Source organism: Phoenix dactylifera, chromosome 11 (genome assembly GCF_009389715.1).
Source record: "Phoenix dactylifera cultivar Barhee BC4 chromosome 11, palm_55x_up_171113_PBpolish2nd_filt_p, whole genome shotgun sequence".
Lineage (NCBI taxonomy): Eukaryota > Viridiplantae > Streptophyta > Magnoliopsida > Arecales > Arecaceae > Phoenix > Phoenix dactylifera.
Window position 1 is genome coordinate 29,203,913 of NC_052402.1, and position 17,411 is coordinate 29,221,323.

At 42.2% G+C, this 17,411-nt stretch overlaps 2 protein-coding genes across 10 annotated transcripts in view; one reads left to right on the top strand and one right to left on the bottom strand.

Annotated features, from left to right (window-relative positions):
• Positions 1-81: 81 nt before the first annotated feature.
• Positions 82-17,411, bottom strand: part of LOC103724243 (nuclear pore complex protein NUP1-like) — a 40,621-nt gene continuing 23,291 nt past the window's right edge. For 2 of the 8 annotated variants that reach the window (XM_017846919.3, XM_008815439.4), the window contains exons 7-9: positions 14,429-15,187; positions 13,870-14,309; positions 82-2,284 (exon numbers count right to left, since the gene is read on the bottom strand). In XM_017846919.3, coding sequence (XP_017702408.2) covers positions 502-2,284; positions 13,870-14,309; positions 14,429-15,187 — 2,982 coding nt within the window. In that variant the 3' untranslated portion in view covers positions 82-501. The remainder of the gene's footprint in view (positions 2,285-13,869; positions 14,310-14,428; positions 15,188-17,411) is intronic. The other 6 variants (XM_008815442.4, XM_026800423.2, XM_039132037.1 and 3 more) reach the window with 6 other exon arrangements.
• LOC120112497 lies at positions 2,270-8,105 on the top strand. Of its 2 annotated transcripts, none has more exons than XR_005514153.1 (2): positions 2,270-7,677; positions 7,754-8,105. XR_005514153.1 is itself a non-coding variant. In XM_039132038.1 (2 exons), exons 1-2 carry the CDS (start codon positions 7,428-7,430, stop codon positions 8,038-8,040), a joined length of 537 nt encoding a protein of 178 aa, XP_038987966.1. In that variant the 5' UTR covers positions 5,631-7,427; the 3' UTR covers positions 8,041-8,105. The 2 variants fall into 2 exon arrangements, 1 of the variants encoding a protein (XP_038987966.1); XM_039132038.1 differs by having other exon boundaries at positions 5,631-7,677.

Genomic DNA, 17,411 nt, shown 5'->3' on the forward strand with positions numbered 1-17,411 from the left:
CTACAAACTGCCTTGTGTATAAAAAGCAGGTAAAAGTGATTCCAAAATGAGCTTCAGAGGAAAATAAAACCACATATCATATGTTGAAGAAAAGCAGTAATATGACCCAGCTTACATTCAAGCAGTTATATAAAGAGAGATCTATGTTACAAGTACATCCAAACCAGCAGCATTGAGTGCCAGTCCTTGGGACCATACCAAAATGCAAAAATATCTGCATAAACCAAAATTGCAACAACAGAGCCCAAAGGCAACCAAAAAGAACAAATAAGGCATAAAAATAAAGCAAGCATAACATCAAACTGCTAACCAGCTTCTGAGGGCCAGGAGAGGCCGGCTTGCCTCCATACCAGAAAATCGAGCATTAACAAGAGAAACAACAGATGATTTTTACCTCTTTCCTTCAAAATATTCGGCAATGTAATGGCAATAAAAATAAGTTTCCTTCCAGTGCAATATCTACCAGAGCATCTAAAAATGATCCATTGAAATTTTCTTGTCCTACTTTTTCCTATGTTTATCTCGTCTAACTCTTATGTACTTGCGGCCAGACTTGTCACCACCACCACTTCCCAAAGAAAAGCTGCCTCCAGCAGCGAACTCTAGACTGCCAGCCGCTTGAAATGAAGAGGGGTTCTGCGGAATGGAAGTATTCTGCTGGCTCCCACTTTGAAAGACTGATGGCCCACCGGATGGAGCAGCTGGAGAGCTGAACATAAAGCTTGGGTTGGCAGTTAAATTTGTCTGTTGACCAACTGTCGGAACCACGGGAGCAGAAGCCTGGTTGGTGTCATCAGCCATGCTATCCTCAACATTCATCTGATCATTTCCGGGAGCTCCTGAACTGAAACTAACTGCCGGATTTTGTACTCCGCAAGGCGAGGGAGAGGTGGTTGCAGTGGTTCCAGCTGAAGTGTATGAGAATGCTGGCCCAGATGATGTGCCAAATCTAAAAGAACTAGCTGAAGAGGGGGCAGACAATCCAAATGAAAATCCTGTCGATGGTGAGGATGTGGTGGATCCAAAAGTGGAACAAAAAATGGACGATGTTGATGGCCGAGAAATGGAATTGAATGTATCTGCAGCTGTTGATGCAAAGGAATAGCTGCTGCCAGAGCTGGAAGAAGAACCAGCGCCAGTGAAAAAAGGGAAAACAGAACCTGAACCAAAAGATGTCGCTGGAGCAAACAAAGTCCTACCATCAGAGCTGGAAGAAGAAATGGTACCAGAGGAAGAAGAAATGGTACCAGAGGAAAAAGAAAAGCCAGAACTTGTACCAAAAGGTGCTGTTGATGCAAAGGACACACTGCTTGCAGAACTGGAAGAACTGCCACTGGTGGAAAAAGAAAAGATGGAACTTGTAGCAAAAGATCTGGTAGCAGGAGTTGCAGACCCAAATAGCGAGCAAGTCGAACCTGAAGAAGAAGAGCCAGTCAGCCCAAATACCGGCTGGGAGGTAAAGGAATCAAACTGACTTGAGGAGCTTTGTGAAAAATTTGAAACCCCATTTCCAGATTGAGTTGCCTGGGTGTTAAAAATGGATCCACCTGTGGCACCAAAAGAAGGCAAGGTCTGAGTACTGTTATTAGCAAAGGACAACTTCTCACCGCTAGAGTGCGCTGAAGCAGTGGTTGCAAAAAAACCATTGTCTGTAGAGACCGAAGATGTCGATAGAGCCATGGAACCACTGCCTGTGCTTGAAAATAATGGTGACTCTTGCACAACAGAGGAACTGCTTGTTCCCATGCTTGAAAATACAGATGATGTTGCTGAAGCAGAATTGTTGCTGCCTGTCCTTGAGAATGCAACCGCTGAATCAAGAGTGATGGAACTGCTTATGCCAAAAGAGGATGCCTTAACAGACTTTCCTTCCAAAACTTTAGAATCAGGTTGGTTTGGAGATGGTGTAACTGAGATGGAAGCACCTATAGAGGCACCAGAGCCAAACTGGAATGTTGGCATCGTGGAACATACAGTGACTGCAGATGAGATAGTAGGACTAACAGAACTGGTGCTAGTGACTATGCTAGAGGAGAAAACGGAGGTCACCAGACCATCAGAGAATGTCATGGCTGAGGCAGCAGAAATCATCAAGGCTGAAGACAGTGAACAATTGCTTAGCGTTGGTGTTGCAGAAGATCCAAAAGCAAACAGGGCTGGACTAGTTGAACAAGACAACCCCAAGGAAGCAGCATTTCCAAATAATTTGAACACACCTCCAGCATTCTGATTACCTTCTTTATCTGAATTTGAACCATCTGAACAAGTTGATGTAGCATCGTTGCTACAAAACATAGAAAGAACTGAAAGTCAGAAAGTCCACGAAATTCTGAAAAAAGCATCAAAGAAATGAAGTTGCTCGCAAATTTAGAACACCACATCAAATGCCATTAAGGCACTACTGTTTCAGATTTTCACTCTGAAAGATATAGCGACTGGAGGGTCGAAATTGAAAAAAGGTGATTCTGATAGATAAATAACATTTTCAGAAAGACAATAACTAGTTCCTAGAACTTTGACCGTTCATCAATGGCAAAAACGAACATAAGATGGTAACATTGAGAACACAGATTTTTTGATCCTAGCAAGGTTAGCCGAACTAGTACCGGAAACCATACCAGTCAGCTACCGGTTCTATACCATACCAACACACGGTACGCTGTGGCATGCCAATTCCGAACCGACAAACCATTTTTTTTTTTAATTTCTTTTAAGCTTTAATGAAAAGTAATCAAACTTCTTTTTAGTTTTTCAAATGATTTGAAGTCTAATTTGATATTTCTCAATGTTTTTTGATGTTTCTTAATGTTTTTTGATGTTTCTATCACCTCGATACACCTTATATAATGCTTATTGATGTTTTGAAGTGAATTTTCTACTTTTCCATGGCATTGCTCTAAAACAGTGCTATCTTGGAAAGGCAAAAATCTAGAAAACTTGTCATTGGGTTTGCCACCCCTAACTTTTTGCATTAGCGTCAGGCCAAAACCAAAATGCAAAGAAAAAAGCCAGCAATCCTAGCATTGCATGCTAGGAGAAGCAACATGAAATATCCCAAAATCAATTAGTGAGATACAAAATATAAAATAATACAATTAATTATATGTATTTAAAGCACAATATATATATACCAATATTTAGAATTTCGTCAAGTTGCAATGTCTCTTATAAATATTCAGATCGTTAGCATAATCAGAAGACACATCAGTCCACCCTTCTAGCGAAGCTGCGTTGTAATCTTGTATGATCATCCAACAAAGTACGCACTCTGGATCTGGATTGTAACTAATCTCGAATCTCTCATTGAACCTCTAGCTCTGAAAGTCCTCTAGTTAATAATATAGTTGTATAGAAGCTCATCCGAATATGCCGGCAGCAAAATCTGACCTGTAAGATACTCTGGATTGCATTGGGTAGTAGCTACTAAAAGACGATGCCTTAAATATACCATATCCATATTCGTATAGGTCATACACTGTCTATGGCTGTAGGTAATAGAATCTAACATACAACTCGAAACCTGATATATCTATGAATCCTACTCCACATACAAGATCTACAGCTGCATCGTGTCCTAAACGACCTCGAAAAGCCCATCTCTTATATGCAATCATATCCTCGCAAGCAGAGCATACACTATGATCCCTATACTATGGCATACGTAAACTAGAACTCGCTGGTGAATCAAAAACCATCCTGCGGCAATCTCATAAACGATAGTCTTAGGTCCTTCACTCCCTTCGTGGCCACCAAATTCATGATCACCAAACTGCCTTCGCTGCTCTTTCTGATCTTTAAATCTAAATGAACTAACTGCACTCTCTCTATCGAAACTATAACTATCTTTCCACTTCCTTTCAAGCTGTAGTGAGCAGCTACTTGCTTTCCCTTCGTGCCCTCCTGACTAAGTCGACCGGGTAGCGTGGTAGTCTCGTCTCAACAACTCTCTGTCATATCTCTACAAAGGTGTCTCAGATATGGAGTTATGCTATGATCGGCTCCCCAGTGATCCCTATAGCTATGGTTGATCAACTAGAAGCATATGTGGAATATTGCAATCTGCCTATTACTCTACATCCACCCTATCCTCGCTAGCTATGAACTGGCTGATCATGGAGGCAATCCTAGCTCATCAAGCTCTGGCCTCTGCTGCTGGTCCACAAACCATCCAATGATGGGATCATTCTCATCCTGAACAAAAGCATTGTCAATCGAATCCGTATACTTCCTCAGATTGCAGTGAACAGATACAAGGTCGTTAAGATATTTCCATGTCAGACAGTTACTCTTCATGCTGTGAATGAGAGAAAGGGTGGACCAGTTGCATTAACAGCCACAAGAGAAGACTCTCTGGAAGAGGATATGAATAGCTAGCCACTTAAGATGTCTCGCCGACAAGCCAAAATGAATCCATCATTCAGCTATAAAATTATTGAAAAAAATTACATATAAGCTAGTATCATATTAGTAACTAACATCAACTAATACTTATTGTTGATATCTAATATACTTCTTATTTACAATAATTATGGAGACTCCAAAGCTATTAGTGCCCTCCCTAAATATTTTTATTTGTGAAAAAGATGTGCTATAACATGTTAATGATTCAAGATACAAGTTAACTTACGCATACCACTTAACTTACCTTTCGTAAACACAGAACTGCAACTTCTGGATCAAGCTCCATCTTGTAGATTATATTACACAGAACGGTTAAAAGTTCATCCATATCAATCCCAGGTATGGTGTACTAGAACCTCAGGTTCAGCTAGTAAGCTACAGATCAAATTTATAATTATTTTAGTAAAATTGTATAGGACAGAAGTAGTCCAATTTTCAATATTCTTGCTTACCTATTAGATGCAAATCCCTATCTGTCTGAAAGTCCCACTACTGCTCAATAATATTGATGTACTCCTAAGCATGCTTCGGATTTGTCTTCCAAATCTGATTCTTTGCTCTCTCCATTATATGATATAAAAAGCCCATCTGGGGGTACCTGCCGCTATCAACGACTTGAAGCACTTTGTACAATAGCTTGATAGCCTTCACTATCTTCTCGGACTGTTGCCAAAATGTATGTCTCATCACCAAGTTCTCCACATGGCTCTCCTCAATGTCAGCCCATACAAATTTGCTTTCCTGCACTCAGCACTAACAAATATCTGACGCAGGCAGGGTCTGCTGAACCGACCTGTACCGGTCCGTTCAGCCCGTACCAGACCGGTACCGACTGGCACCGGTCCGGTACAGGGGTATAAAACGGTTTCGACCCAATATGGGTCGGAACCGTTTGGTTTGAGCTTCATACCTGTGCGAACCGGCTGGTTCGCACCGGTTCGCTGCTTAAATTTAGTGCCACAGCGCTGGCCAGAGGCACTTTCAAAGTGCCACAGTGGGGCACTTTCAAAGAAAGTGCACTTTGTGCGGCACTTCGAAAGTGCCGGTGTAGCATTTCGAAAGTGTCGCGCTGTGGCACTTTTCAAAGTGCCACAGTGCCTCAACGGTTGGCTATAAAAGCCGACCGAATGCTAAAGCCAAATCCGTCAGCTTAGGTGAAGGAAAGACAGAGAGAAAGGAGCAAAAGAAGAGAAAGGCAAAGAAAAAGGCGTGAAAAAAAAATTAGAAGGATCGGAGAGCGTCGTTTTTCTTGAAGAAAAATCCAGCAAAAACTAAATAAGGTAAAATTTCTTTTCCCTACATTGTTTTTTTAATATTTCATTTAAATTGCTTAAAAACATTAAGTCAAAAATTGCCAAAAAATAGGAAATGATTCAATAATTCCATTTCGTCTTGAATTTTTTATATGTTGTCGATATATGGACGATATTAATGGTGACATTAACTTTTGTTTTCACAGAATTTATATAATTTATAATTTAATTAAAAAATTTAAAAATTAATTTTTAATTACAAAAAAATAGAAATTGAAAAAAATTAATGTGGTTGTAGGAATGGAGCCATCAAGGAGAGGGCACCCCAAGAGCGTAATATTGGCTGGGAGCATGGGAAGATGCTCGGTAAACGGCACCAGTTTCAGTGCAATTATTGCCACAAGTGCTTCAAAGAATGAGTAACCAGATTAAAGCAGCACTTAGCCGGTAATTCTCGTGAGATATCTGCATGCTCGGAGTGCCCACCGAGCATCCGTCAGCTGATGAGAAAAAACCTCACTGAGATCAAAGCAGCCAAGAAGAGGGCTGCCAAGCAGAAAGCGGAGATGGAACGCCAAGCTGCAGAAGCACCTTCCTATCACTTGATGGAGTCACAGGAGGTCGAGGGTCCAGATGAGGAGGCACAGATCCAGGCTGCCATGCGGGCGAGTCTGGATAATCGGTGGCAGCAGGAGGAGGTGGCGAGGCATCGGGCTCGATTTGAACCCTCGTTTTTCGAGTCGGGCGTCGGTTCTAGTGAAAGCAAACAAGATCCAGAGTTTCAAAGGACAACCTCAATCAGGGATGGCGAGGGCAGAGGACATAGCCAAATTGCATCTATCCTGGATGGTTTTGGTGGCCGAAAGAAGTCTTCCGGAGGGATTCCACCAGGTGCGTCAATTCATGATGTAGATCCGCATTCCTTCCCCAGGAGAGATTCGAAGCAGCAAAAGGTAGACACAATGTGGAAGAAGGAGAAGAAGAAGGATATGTGGCGAGCTATTGGATCCTGGTTCCACTTCAGCCACATTCCAGCAAATGCTGCAGACAATACATACTACAAGTCTGCCATTTCTGCCATACAGTTTGCCGGTCCCAGTGTCGATCCTTCAGGCCCGAGGAACATCTACAGTGAGCTTCTTGACAACAATAAGGAGGAGCTAGAGAATTGGATTGGCTCATATAAGAGCAAGTGGCCCACATATGGGCTCACTCTGATGTGTGATAGTTGGACCGGTCCGACAAAGCGGACCATCATCAACTTTCTGACATACTGTGATACGAAGACCTTCTTTCACAAATCAGTTGATGCTTCGGATAAGGTGCACAACGCCTCGTACATCCTCAGACTTATGGAGGAGGTGATTGATCAGATTGGAGAGGAGAATATCGTGCAGGTCGTCACTGATAATGGGCCACAATATAAGTTGGCCGGGCAGGTCTTGATGGAGTGGCGACCACAAATTTTCTGGACCCCATGTGCTGCACATTGCATCGACCTCATCTTGATGGATATTGGAAAGATCCGTAGGGTGCAACATACGGTGAAGATAGCCCAACGCATCACCAGGTATATTTATAGCCATACTTGGGTTCTTTCTTTAATGAGAGTATACAGGGGAAGAAATTCTTAGACCAGGAGTCACACGGTTTGCTACAAATTACATTGCACTTGATAGCCTTATCGAGAAGAAAGAAGCCCTACGTCAGATATTTGTTAGTCCCGAGTGGCAGGAAAGTAGATATGCCCAGACCGGCACTGAAGGAAGCAGGATGGAAGACTTGGTAAGCAGGCAGTCATTCTGGCAGCGGGCCAATGCGATAGTCAAGGCTATCAAACCATTATATGAAGTGCTGCGGGCCATGGATAGCGAGAGGGACCCCCAGATGGGCGTATTGTATCACATGATGGAGAAGGCAAAGGCTCAGATCATGGAGGCAGATGTAGCCCATGCCCAGGAGTACATCGACATCATTGAGCGGCGGTGGGGAGCCCAAATGGGTAGGAAATTGCATCTAGCAGGTAAGCGATAATATTGATAATTATACCGATTGATATATTTGTATAATTATACTAAGATGGTGTCATCTATGTGCAGCATACTATCTGAATCCCCGGTTTCAGCACGAGAATGGAATTGGTATGGATGATGAACTTTTTCATGCTCTGCGTAATGTTATTTATAAGATGGAGCCTGATCCAGAAGTCGTCGCGTCATGTATAGAAGAGATAACTACAACAAGCTTCTTTCCACAGACCAAATTATTTAGAGAGGGCAGCCACAGCTTTGGACAGCGACTAGCTGTCGTGAGCAAGACAACTATGAATCCAGGTACAATACAAATCTGCAAGACACCTCTGCATCTGAATTATCTTCAACTATGAGGCCATCATATATGTAAAATGTAATTATCTTCAATATTTTTGCAGCTGAATGGTGGATTCATTTTGGCGGATCCGCAAAAAATCTTAAGCGGATAGCTATCCGAATCCTCTTCCAAACGGTCTTCTCGAGTGGTTGTGAGCGCAACTGGTCCACCTTCGGCCCCATCCACAGCAAACAGAGAAATCGTTTGACACAAAAGCGCCTCAACGACCTAGTTTATGTGCACTACAATCTGCAGTTGAGGCTAAAATGTATTCAGGAGGAAGTGGAGCTCAAGTATGCAGATCCCATCTATAGAACTTTTACAGATGATGATAATTCTATGCTCGACTGGCTTGCGGCCCAGCAGCAGGAGCCCGAGCTTGATGAGCCAGGATCGCCTCGACGACCAGCCAGCATCATAGCCACCGAGGCTATAGTCGATCCACAGCAATGGGCTGAGCGCAACATTCCACGCACTCCTACAGCTGATATGACGTGGCTAGAGGGGAACCAGTCACCGCATGACTAGTACGACGCTTCCATTCAGAGAGATGATCCTCTCATGCAAGGACGAGGACGCTCTAGTACCCAGTCGACTCGATCATGAGGGCATCAATCCCAGCAAAGAAGAAAAGGAAAGGGCCCCAATGGAAAGTGTCGAGGAGAAGACTTGGACCAGCAGCGATGAAGGTTCTGGTGGTGATGGATCTACTAGCCATGGAGGAAGTGGAGGACAGTATGGTACTACTTATGAGACAGCCGGAGGGAGGTTTTCGATACACCGGTGAGTCTCAGTTTACGCATGCTACACAAGATACGGACCACGGTAGGCCGTCTGATATAGGCCGGTCGGATACCATTGCATATCGAAGAAGAGCTCCTCAAGGTCGTTCAAGAGGCCAGGATGCAGCTGCAGATGACCTTCCATGTGGAGTCGGATCCATTAATGTATCAAGTTCCGAGTTTTCCTATTATCCGCAGCCTCAGCCAGCCTATGGATATGGTGCATCAGAGTCATCTTCCGGTGGCTACTACCCTACGCAGCTCGGAGGATCTTACGGGTCGGATTTTAGTGCCGGCATATTCGGTTGAGCCCCTTATCAAGATACCTCTCAGAGCCAGAGCTTCAGCGAGAGATCCGAAAGTTCTTATGACCCGACGCGCATTCCTCGAGGATTGAGCATACAAGACTACAATGCCGCTTGGTTAGAGGGATGGGTTGATCTGCCTCCATATTATGCTGATGATCCAGATATTGACGAGAAGCATCGCCACTCGATCCGATTTTAGATATCTAAGAGTGCTTTAAATGTATGTAATTGATTGCATCTTAATTTGAAAATATTTTATGTTCTTCATCTCATTATTTGAATCATTTGGAAGTAATAAGTTGCATCATCTAGTTTTAACCTTAAACCTAAACATAAAAACATCAAAAAAATATCCAAAAATGAAAGAACTCCAAAAAAAAAACGACGATGGGGTCGAAACCAGGCCGAATGTGCCCTATCGGTACGGTATCGGTTCGGTTCGGTTCGGCTCGGTTCGCCACCGATACCATACCGTTACGGAAGCCGACCGGTACGTCGGTACGATCGGTACCGCGAACCTTGGACGCAGGCCTACTTTCCTCTCAAGAACACTATGAAGTACAATGTAGTTAGTAGCAAACAGTGTTGAACATGATCTCAAGATCTCGCTGCATAGATCCTTGTCAATGATTGGTTCCACGTGTTGTTATTAATAAATCCAGTGATGAACTAGGTTGTCTCCACTATTTGTTGCACTCTACAAATTTTTCCAATCTCTATCAATGAGGTCAATATAATGTACAATATATGAAATTTAGAAAATATGTAGCCATTGCTACATCAAGCTCTCTGATGGCCTTATGCTACAGCCGGTTATCAGTGATGTTCTACACAACATTCTTCTCTCCTACCCGATCAATCACCTCCACCAATCTAAGGATATACATATCGTCGGGCGCCCCATCGAAAGTATTAACTGACTTATACAAAAAATCGTCAGAGTATGTCAAAAAGTTGATGCTCCGCCTAGTAGAGTCGTTCCAACCATGGTATGCTGAACCGGCCCGTACGGGCCAATTCAGCACATACCGAACCAGTGCGGTCCCTGACCAGTTCTAGGGCCGGAACCGACCATACAGTCATGTACCGATGCAAATCCAGGGTCTACTGAACCGGCCGGAACCAACCTGTTCAGCCTGTACCGTACCGATACCAGCCAGCACCGGTACAACCTAGTACCAGTGCAAACTGGTGCGGTTCGCACCGGTACAACCTGGTACCGATGCGAACCGGTGTGGAAAGAAGAGGAAAGAGATAAGAAAGAAGAGGAAGAAGAGAAAGAAGAGGAAGGGAAGAAGAGAAGAAGCCTACCTATCGCACCAGGCCTCGAGCCGACCTCCCTCGGGCCGACGAGGATCACCCGTCTTACTCGCGGTTCCAGCACCTTTGCTCACGGGAGAAGGGGGAAAGGGAGGAGAAGAGAGGAGAGGGGGAGAAAGGAGAGGAAAAGTTCGGAAAGGAGGAAGAAGAGAAGGAAAAAAAAAATCGTCCGCGAGCGGGCCAGCGCGCGGGGCATCCCGCCCTTGCGGGCGCGAGCGATAGCCCTGCGTGGGGCAGCGAGCCCACGCAGCACCGCGAACGAGTGCGAGCCCACATGGCACCGCGCACGAGTGCGAGCCCACGCGGTCCCGCGTGTGCATTTAATGCCACTCTGTGTCTAAAATGCGGACGCGCACGCGTCGCATTTTTTTTCGGTTGGCCAGTTTGGTACCGATTCCAACCGGTACTGGATTGGTACAGTTCTCCACCGGTACATTAGCTCGGTCGATTCCGCGTACTTTGTGCGAACCGGAGCTGTTCGCATCGGTGCGCGCGCTTGCACATGCTGCCAGTGCGATGCATGCGATTTTCCGCGCTGGGCAACACGGGGCGTGCTGGGAACCGCGCCAAAACATGCGATTCCCGCGCTAGAACACGTGCCCGTGCGCAGTTCCCTGCACTGGGCCGCGCTCCCGCACGCTAGGCAGCGCGCCCGCGTACTCCCGCGGCAAACCGGATCGAAACCGGTACAAACCGGTCCGAACCGGTACCGTAATGGTCCAATAGACGATCGATATGCCTACTGGTACCGGTACGGCATACCTTGGTTCCAACCATCACACCTGGGCCACTTGCTCCGGTACAAGGTTATCCACTTATGTAACTCTTTGTTATCAAGAAGCTCACGATAAATATTCTTCGATCCTCAAGGATCTACACCCAAACCCGCAAATTGTATGAAGAAAATAGCAAACCTCTAGTACATGCTACCAACCACATTAGCTAGGATATGGTTGAAGTAGAACTAGAATCCAATAGCTCATCATATATTCTTCTTATCCTTTTCAACAAGATGTCAACCCTCTGCTACTTCGAGTCGCTAGTGGGAAAGGCATGTAGATTTAAATCGTAGATGGAGCCTTCTAGTGGAATCTCTCCGGAAAGCTTCCTACTGCCAAAAGATCCCAGCATAAATGTAATATGGCCACCACCTTTACTGACGGCCTTTCTAACTAGAAAAGTTCTGAACTATGGATCTGTCCAATTGGGCGCAGAACCAAAGCCCGACTCATAGTCTGAAGGTCCAAATCGAGCTCTATGCCTAGCCATCTCATCATGCCACCACTGATCATCCAAGTTTGCCTAAATGGCAGCTTGGATATGTGACTCCACATTAGAGCGGAGGCCTCCTTTAACTCCCTAAAGTGATACGAAAGTAACTCTACTGCTTGGCGGTCCACTTCTGCCTTCTTAGCAACCCTCTCATTTGTTGTTCTAAAATCAACAAAATATTTCTTCATCAATTGTCGGATCTCCTGTGGAGATTTTTGGTATATAGACATCGGATAACCACAAGTTAGGTGTTTCAACCTGCTTACCCCTTCTAAACTCTGTATTGCACTAGTTGGACCTCCAGTAGTGCCGACACGAAAGTATTTGCCTAAGGTCCTCACCATCACGCTCTAGATCTTTTTTCCTCAATGGATCCATTTCTGCAAGTTTATCGAGTACATCAATTTATTAATTATTAAAAATAGTAAAATTTTATTACGATAAAAAAATATTTTCTACTTTAAAAATTACTTCTTAAATATCTAATGCATAGTAATAATTTTTCACACTTTTTATATTAGTTATATAATTTCTAAAACTTTTTAAATTTAAGAATAATTTTAAATATCATAAATTTAGAAAAATATGTTTTCTACTTTAAAAATACTAGTATGTAATACTAATTTTTTATTTTTTATTGATTACAAATGTTTAATATTTTCTTAAATTAAAAAATAAGTTTTAAATACAAAAATTTTAAAAAAATAATTTGAGCTTAAATCCATGTAGAACCCTACCATAGATGCTACATATATTTTTCTAATCCTGTGGGCATACATCAAAGGCTACTTATTTTTCAATTTTACTCAAATTTTGGCCTAGGCCACGTCTGATTGTATCCAAACTTAAATAAATTGACACCAAATTTTGGTCAAGAGTAGCTTGCATGCTCCTAAATAAACTTCTAATTTTACAGTTATTTTTAAAATTTTATTTTATTTTTTAATTTTTTAATCCAGAATTATTTTTTTAGTTTAAAAAATTATAGATTTAATAAAAATTAAAGATTTTAGTCTTACCGCATAGATTATTCATAGATCTACAACATATCATGAAATCATATCAAAGTCAAATTTTGGTATCACCTCCCTTTATTTTTCAATTTTTTTGGCATTTTTTTATGTTGGAAAAAAAAAAGAAACGAAAGAAATGAGGCAGAGAGCCGTCTTACCTTTCTATGGGTTAGATCCTCTTTTAATCGTCGAAACCACAGAGTTTTTGGCGAAATAGGGGGGAGGGTGTTCAAAACGAAAGGAAAGAAAGGCTTGAAAAGGCTTAGAGACCTTCTTAGGCCTCTTTATTATTGAAAGCGGCAGGAGGGGAGAGGGCCGAACCAGTTTAAACTAGTGCAAACCACCTAGTTCGGAGTGGTTTGGGGCTTTTTTTCGATTCTGCGCTGGTTTGATTCAGTATAGGGTGAACCGGCCACTTTGGCCTGGTTTAGCATACCATGATTCCTAGACATATAGCAAAAAACCAAAGCAAAAGGTAAAAACACCATGCTTTTCAAACAACAACAAACACTAGACCAACATAATTTGACAAAATTGAGGCAAGGGGGATGCAAGATCCTTACATGCCAATGTATAATATTCTGCCAAAACTAGATACAACCATCTAATTGCATATTATTGCAGAAAATGCCAAAAGTATATTGTTAGAAATCTAAGTTTTCTGAATTAAACAAAACAACTAAATTTATTTTACAATCATATCGCATTTTATAGGTAGACGAAAAACCTTCACAACATATGATGTTGGATATCCAAATCTTTACCCGCACTTGCATCCGCATTTTAATAATATATGCTCAGAATATCACTAAGACACACAACAAGATTTGTTGCATGTATTCTTTAAAGACAAGATTTCCATTCAAAGAGAAAAACAGATGGAAAAAATTATTCCCTACCAAACAAGTGTAAATTCTCAATATTCACGCAAATGATGGCTAATAAAGGGTCACTCAAATTTTGAATCTTTAATAGCATTTGCATCTAGACTTTAATTAACTTTCTCAGACTATCAAGATTATTTTCATAATGAGATTCCTTGGATGTAATTCTTTGAAGAGGTTTTCTGCTTAAAGATAACAGATCTATTGAACTATGCAAATTCTCAATATTCAAACAAAAGATAATTGAACTCTAATTAGAATCTGACCTTACACCAAAATTCTGGCTTGCTGGATTACTAACAGCAGTCATAGTTGAAGAGAATGTAGAAGATTGTGCCTCTTTAAAGCCAAATTTAAATGTAGGACCAGCAACGTCTTCCTTTTGCGGAGTTGATCTCTCAAGCAACGTGGTTGACATAGGTGGTGAAGGTGTCTGGGAAGAATTCTTGAATGGAGAAGCAGCACGAAAAAGAAAGGCATCATGTTTTTCACTTCCAGGCCTGTCAAATGCTTTTGCCTCAGATCCCCTGTCCAACATCAAGGTCGAATTAGGCATGCTTTTGGATGAAGATCCTGGAGACTTCTCCAAATTTCCAGAACCATCTTTCTTGCACTCTGATATCAATTCATATTTATCATCTCCAGTGGAAGCCAGACCAGAGGTATCTTTGACATAATAATTATAATTATCCAAATCCAAAGAATCCTTACAGAAAAGTGAGAAGCAGAAAATCAACATCATCATCCTCCACAATAATCAGATTACATAAAATAACAAAATAGTCGCATGAACAATTAAAAAGACTAAAATGCATGGCTATATACCTCAGGGGCACTCATCTGGAATGATGGTTTCTTTTGTGAAGGGACAGCAGCAGTAACTGAAAAGGCAAAATCTGCAGACCTCATACCAGGTTTGGCATCTGTAGCATACATAGCAGATTTTTTCACGCCAACGGCTTCAGATGTCAGTTGAGTTCCTGTAATGGCAGGCTTTAATGGGTCATTCTCTCCAGCCCTCTCTTGTTTTTGAGAAGTAGAACTTCCGAGGCTTTTCAGATGGGAACTGCTAGGAACATCCAAATTATCACTGACTTGCACTTTCAGAAACTTAGATGAATCTATATCTTCCATCCTCTTGAGAGCCCATCCATGTAACATATTTTGTGTCAACCTAGATGGCGTTTCATCCCTGTCGACAATTTTCAGTTCAGATGATTTCTCTTTTGGTGATGGCACTAGTTTATCAAGTTGTTGAAGTATTTTCCTGCCTGTCTCACTGGACTGGGAAGGAATGGGAACAACGCTTGCTGAAGGAATTCTATTATATCCATTTTCTGCGTCCTGTATTTCTGATGAACCATATTTTGGTTCATCTAAATGTAGAGACTCTCGATTTAAAGCTGTAGATCCTTGACTGGCACCTTTCCTGAGAGGGGATGAGGGAGTTGGAAGAAGATTTCCAGGAAGTGATGAGCATATGTTTCTTGATGGAGACATTAAATTAGATTTCTGACAAATCCTGCGCATAGGACCTAAAGAACCTACATCACTATGTAAGACTGAACTCCCCCGTTTTAGAGCCTGCTCAATGGTATCAAAAGAAGGTCCAATAGTCAGACAAGGTGGCAACCAAGAAATCGAGTGACAGAAGAAAGGAAAACGTTTTTGAATAATAGGTGAAAACAGAACCTTTAGATGACCTAAGACACCTCAGCAGTCATACATCCTGCTTATATAAACAGAAGGTCCATGGTTTGAGTCTTGAGGAGTGTTTCCTCACAATCTCACACCAAGTAATTATAATACAGGAGGTATTCCCCCGATGACAATATAACAGGTAGGACCCCCTGGGTGGGGCTCCCTCCTATTCTCAAAGGACAAAAAAAAAGCCCTCTAGGTGTACTCCTGTCCAAGTATGTGGGTATACAGTTGTTAAGCTATTGCTGCCTTAATGTTGGTTTATAATAGCCAAAAGGTCAGATAATAGGATCATGACATGTATTAGCCAATTACATGGTTCTGGTCAAAAGTTGCATGAAATCAAGGAAGCCACCCAAATTAGCAATAAATTAATCTTGAATGACCCTAGCCCCATGTAACATTTTGATTTGTTTATCTTGACTCCAGCTGCAATGATTTGCTTCCATTAATTTACTAACGAAGGACAAAAGATATAGCACTATCTGATTGCTAATATAATGGATTACATAGGAAAAAGTGAAGCAAAAAATTGCAACAGTTAAAAATGAAAAAATTCTATATTGGACAATGTTCACAAGCAAGGTCCGCCGTACCGGTACCGGTCGGCGTATCGGTGGCCGGCCGGACCGGTACGGTACCGGTCCGGTCCGGTCCGTACCGGCCGGTACCGGTGGTTTCAAAAACCACAGCGCGCGGCGCTGTGGTTCTAAAAAAAAAAAAAAAAAAAAAATCGTACCGGTGCGAACCGGCCAGTTCGCACCGGTACGAGGCCCGTACCGGCCGGTTCGCACCCGTACCGGCCGGTTCGGATAAAAAACCGGGAAATACCGGTTTTTTATCCGTTCCGGTACCGGTCTAGGACCGGACCGGTACGTACCGGCCCGTACCGGCCGGTACGGGCCGGTACGGCATTCCATGTTCACAAGGACAAACAGACAGAGAAGTGATGATGAACTGATTAAAAGCAGACCAAGGAAAACATGGTGGATGCAGAGGAGGGTTACGGATCTGATGTGAAAATAGTTAGAAAAGATAGACAAGCAATTTCCGTACAGCCAAAAGGGTGAGTAGGTAAGTTCACACACAAATGCACACGACAAGAAGCGATTCATACGTACGTATATATGTATGTGCACACACATCATACATACACAGGTACCTATATATCTATGTATATGCATGCATGTGTACCTGTGCATAGCCTAACATGGAGACCAACTGACAATATACTTAATAAAAAAAAACTTAGGGACTAAGTAATTTGTGGACTATGTAACTTGTTGGCCAAGTAACTTGAACACAAACATAGCAAACAAGTAACTTAAGAGTTTAAATAACTTAAGCGCAAGTAAACTAATGACCAAGACTCTAATTGAGTTTAAACAAATAGAAAATAGTTTTAATGTTCCAATATGCTCTATGGACAAGGGCATCATACATACGACAAAAATTGTGTCGCACAATCCAGGACCTTGACTTCATCAATAAGAAGCGCATATGCCAGCATCATGATAATTTACTTATGCACATTTTACTGAATTATTTAATAGGTCGTTCATTCGGATCTAGCCATAGCCAAACCCGACCTAGCAGCAATTTTTTACCAATTCTCAGGTCAAAGTTTGTGATCAAGTATGGTCCTAAATCAACTATTATTCACGGATCCAAAGATTTGATACATAAGCATAACATTGGGATTTCAACTCATATCTAAACTCATCAATATAGTCAAGAACGTAAATTTCAATCAGTTAAACTTTCAGGGCATGTCAGATTTCTGTAGGTCAAGTATGATTTTTACTACTTGGACCAAATTGTGGTTTTAACTCCCAATTCTGATACCCATAATAGCACCAACTTGTGTAGGTTGTACTAAGTGTCAGTACATTACATCCCTTCATATAAACAATCAGTATAAGAGGCAGACCAAGTACTGGTGCCCAGCTAAACAATACGGCATGCGCGGTATAGACCAATACAGTTTGCAACATGGTCAACCTCTCTCGATACCGAACCCCGTACCGGTGCCACCCAACAATTATGTTGGTATGCCCAATACAGAGGCCAATTTAGCATATTGAGTGTCGGTAGGCCCAATAATACC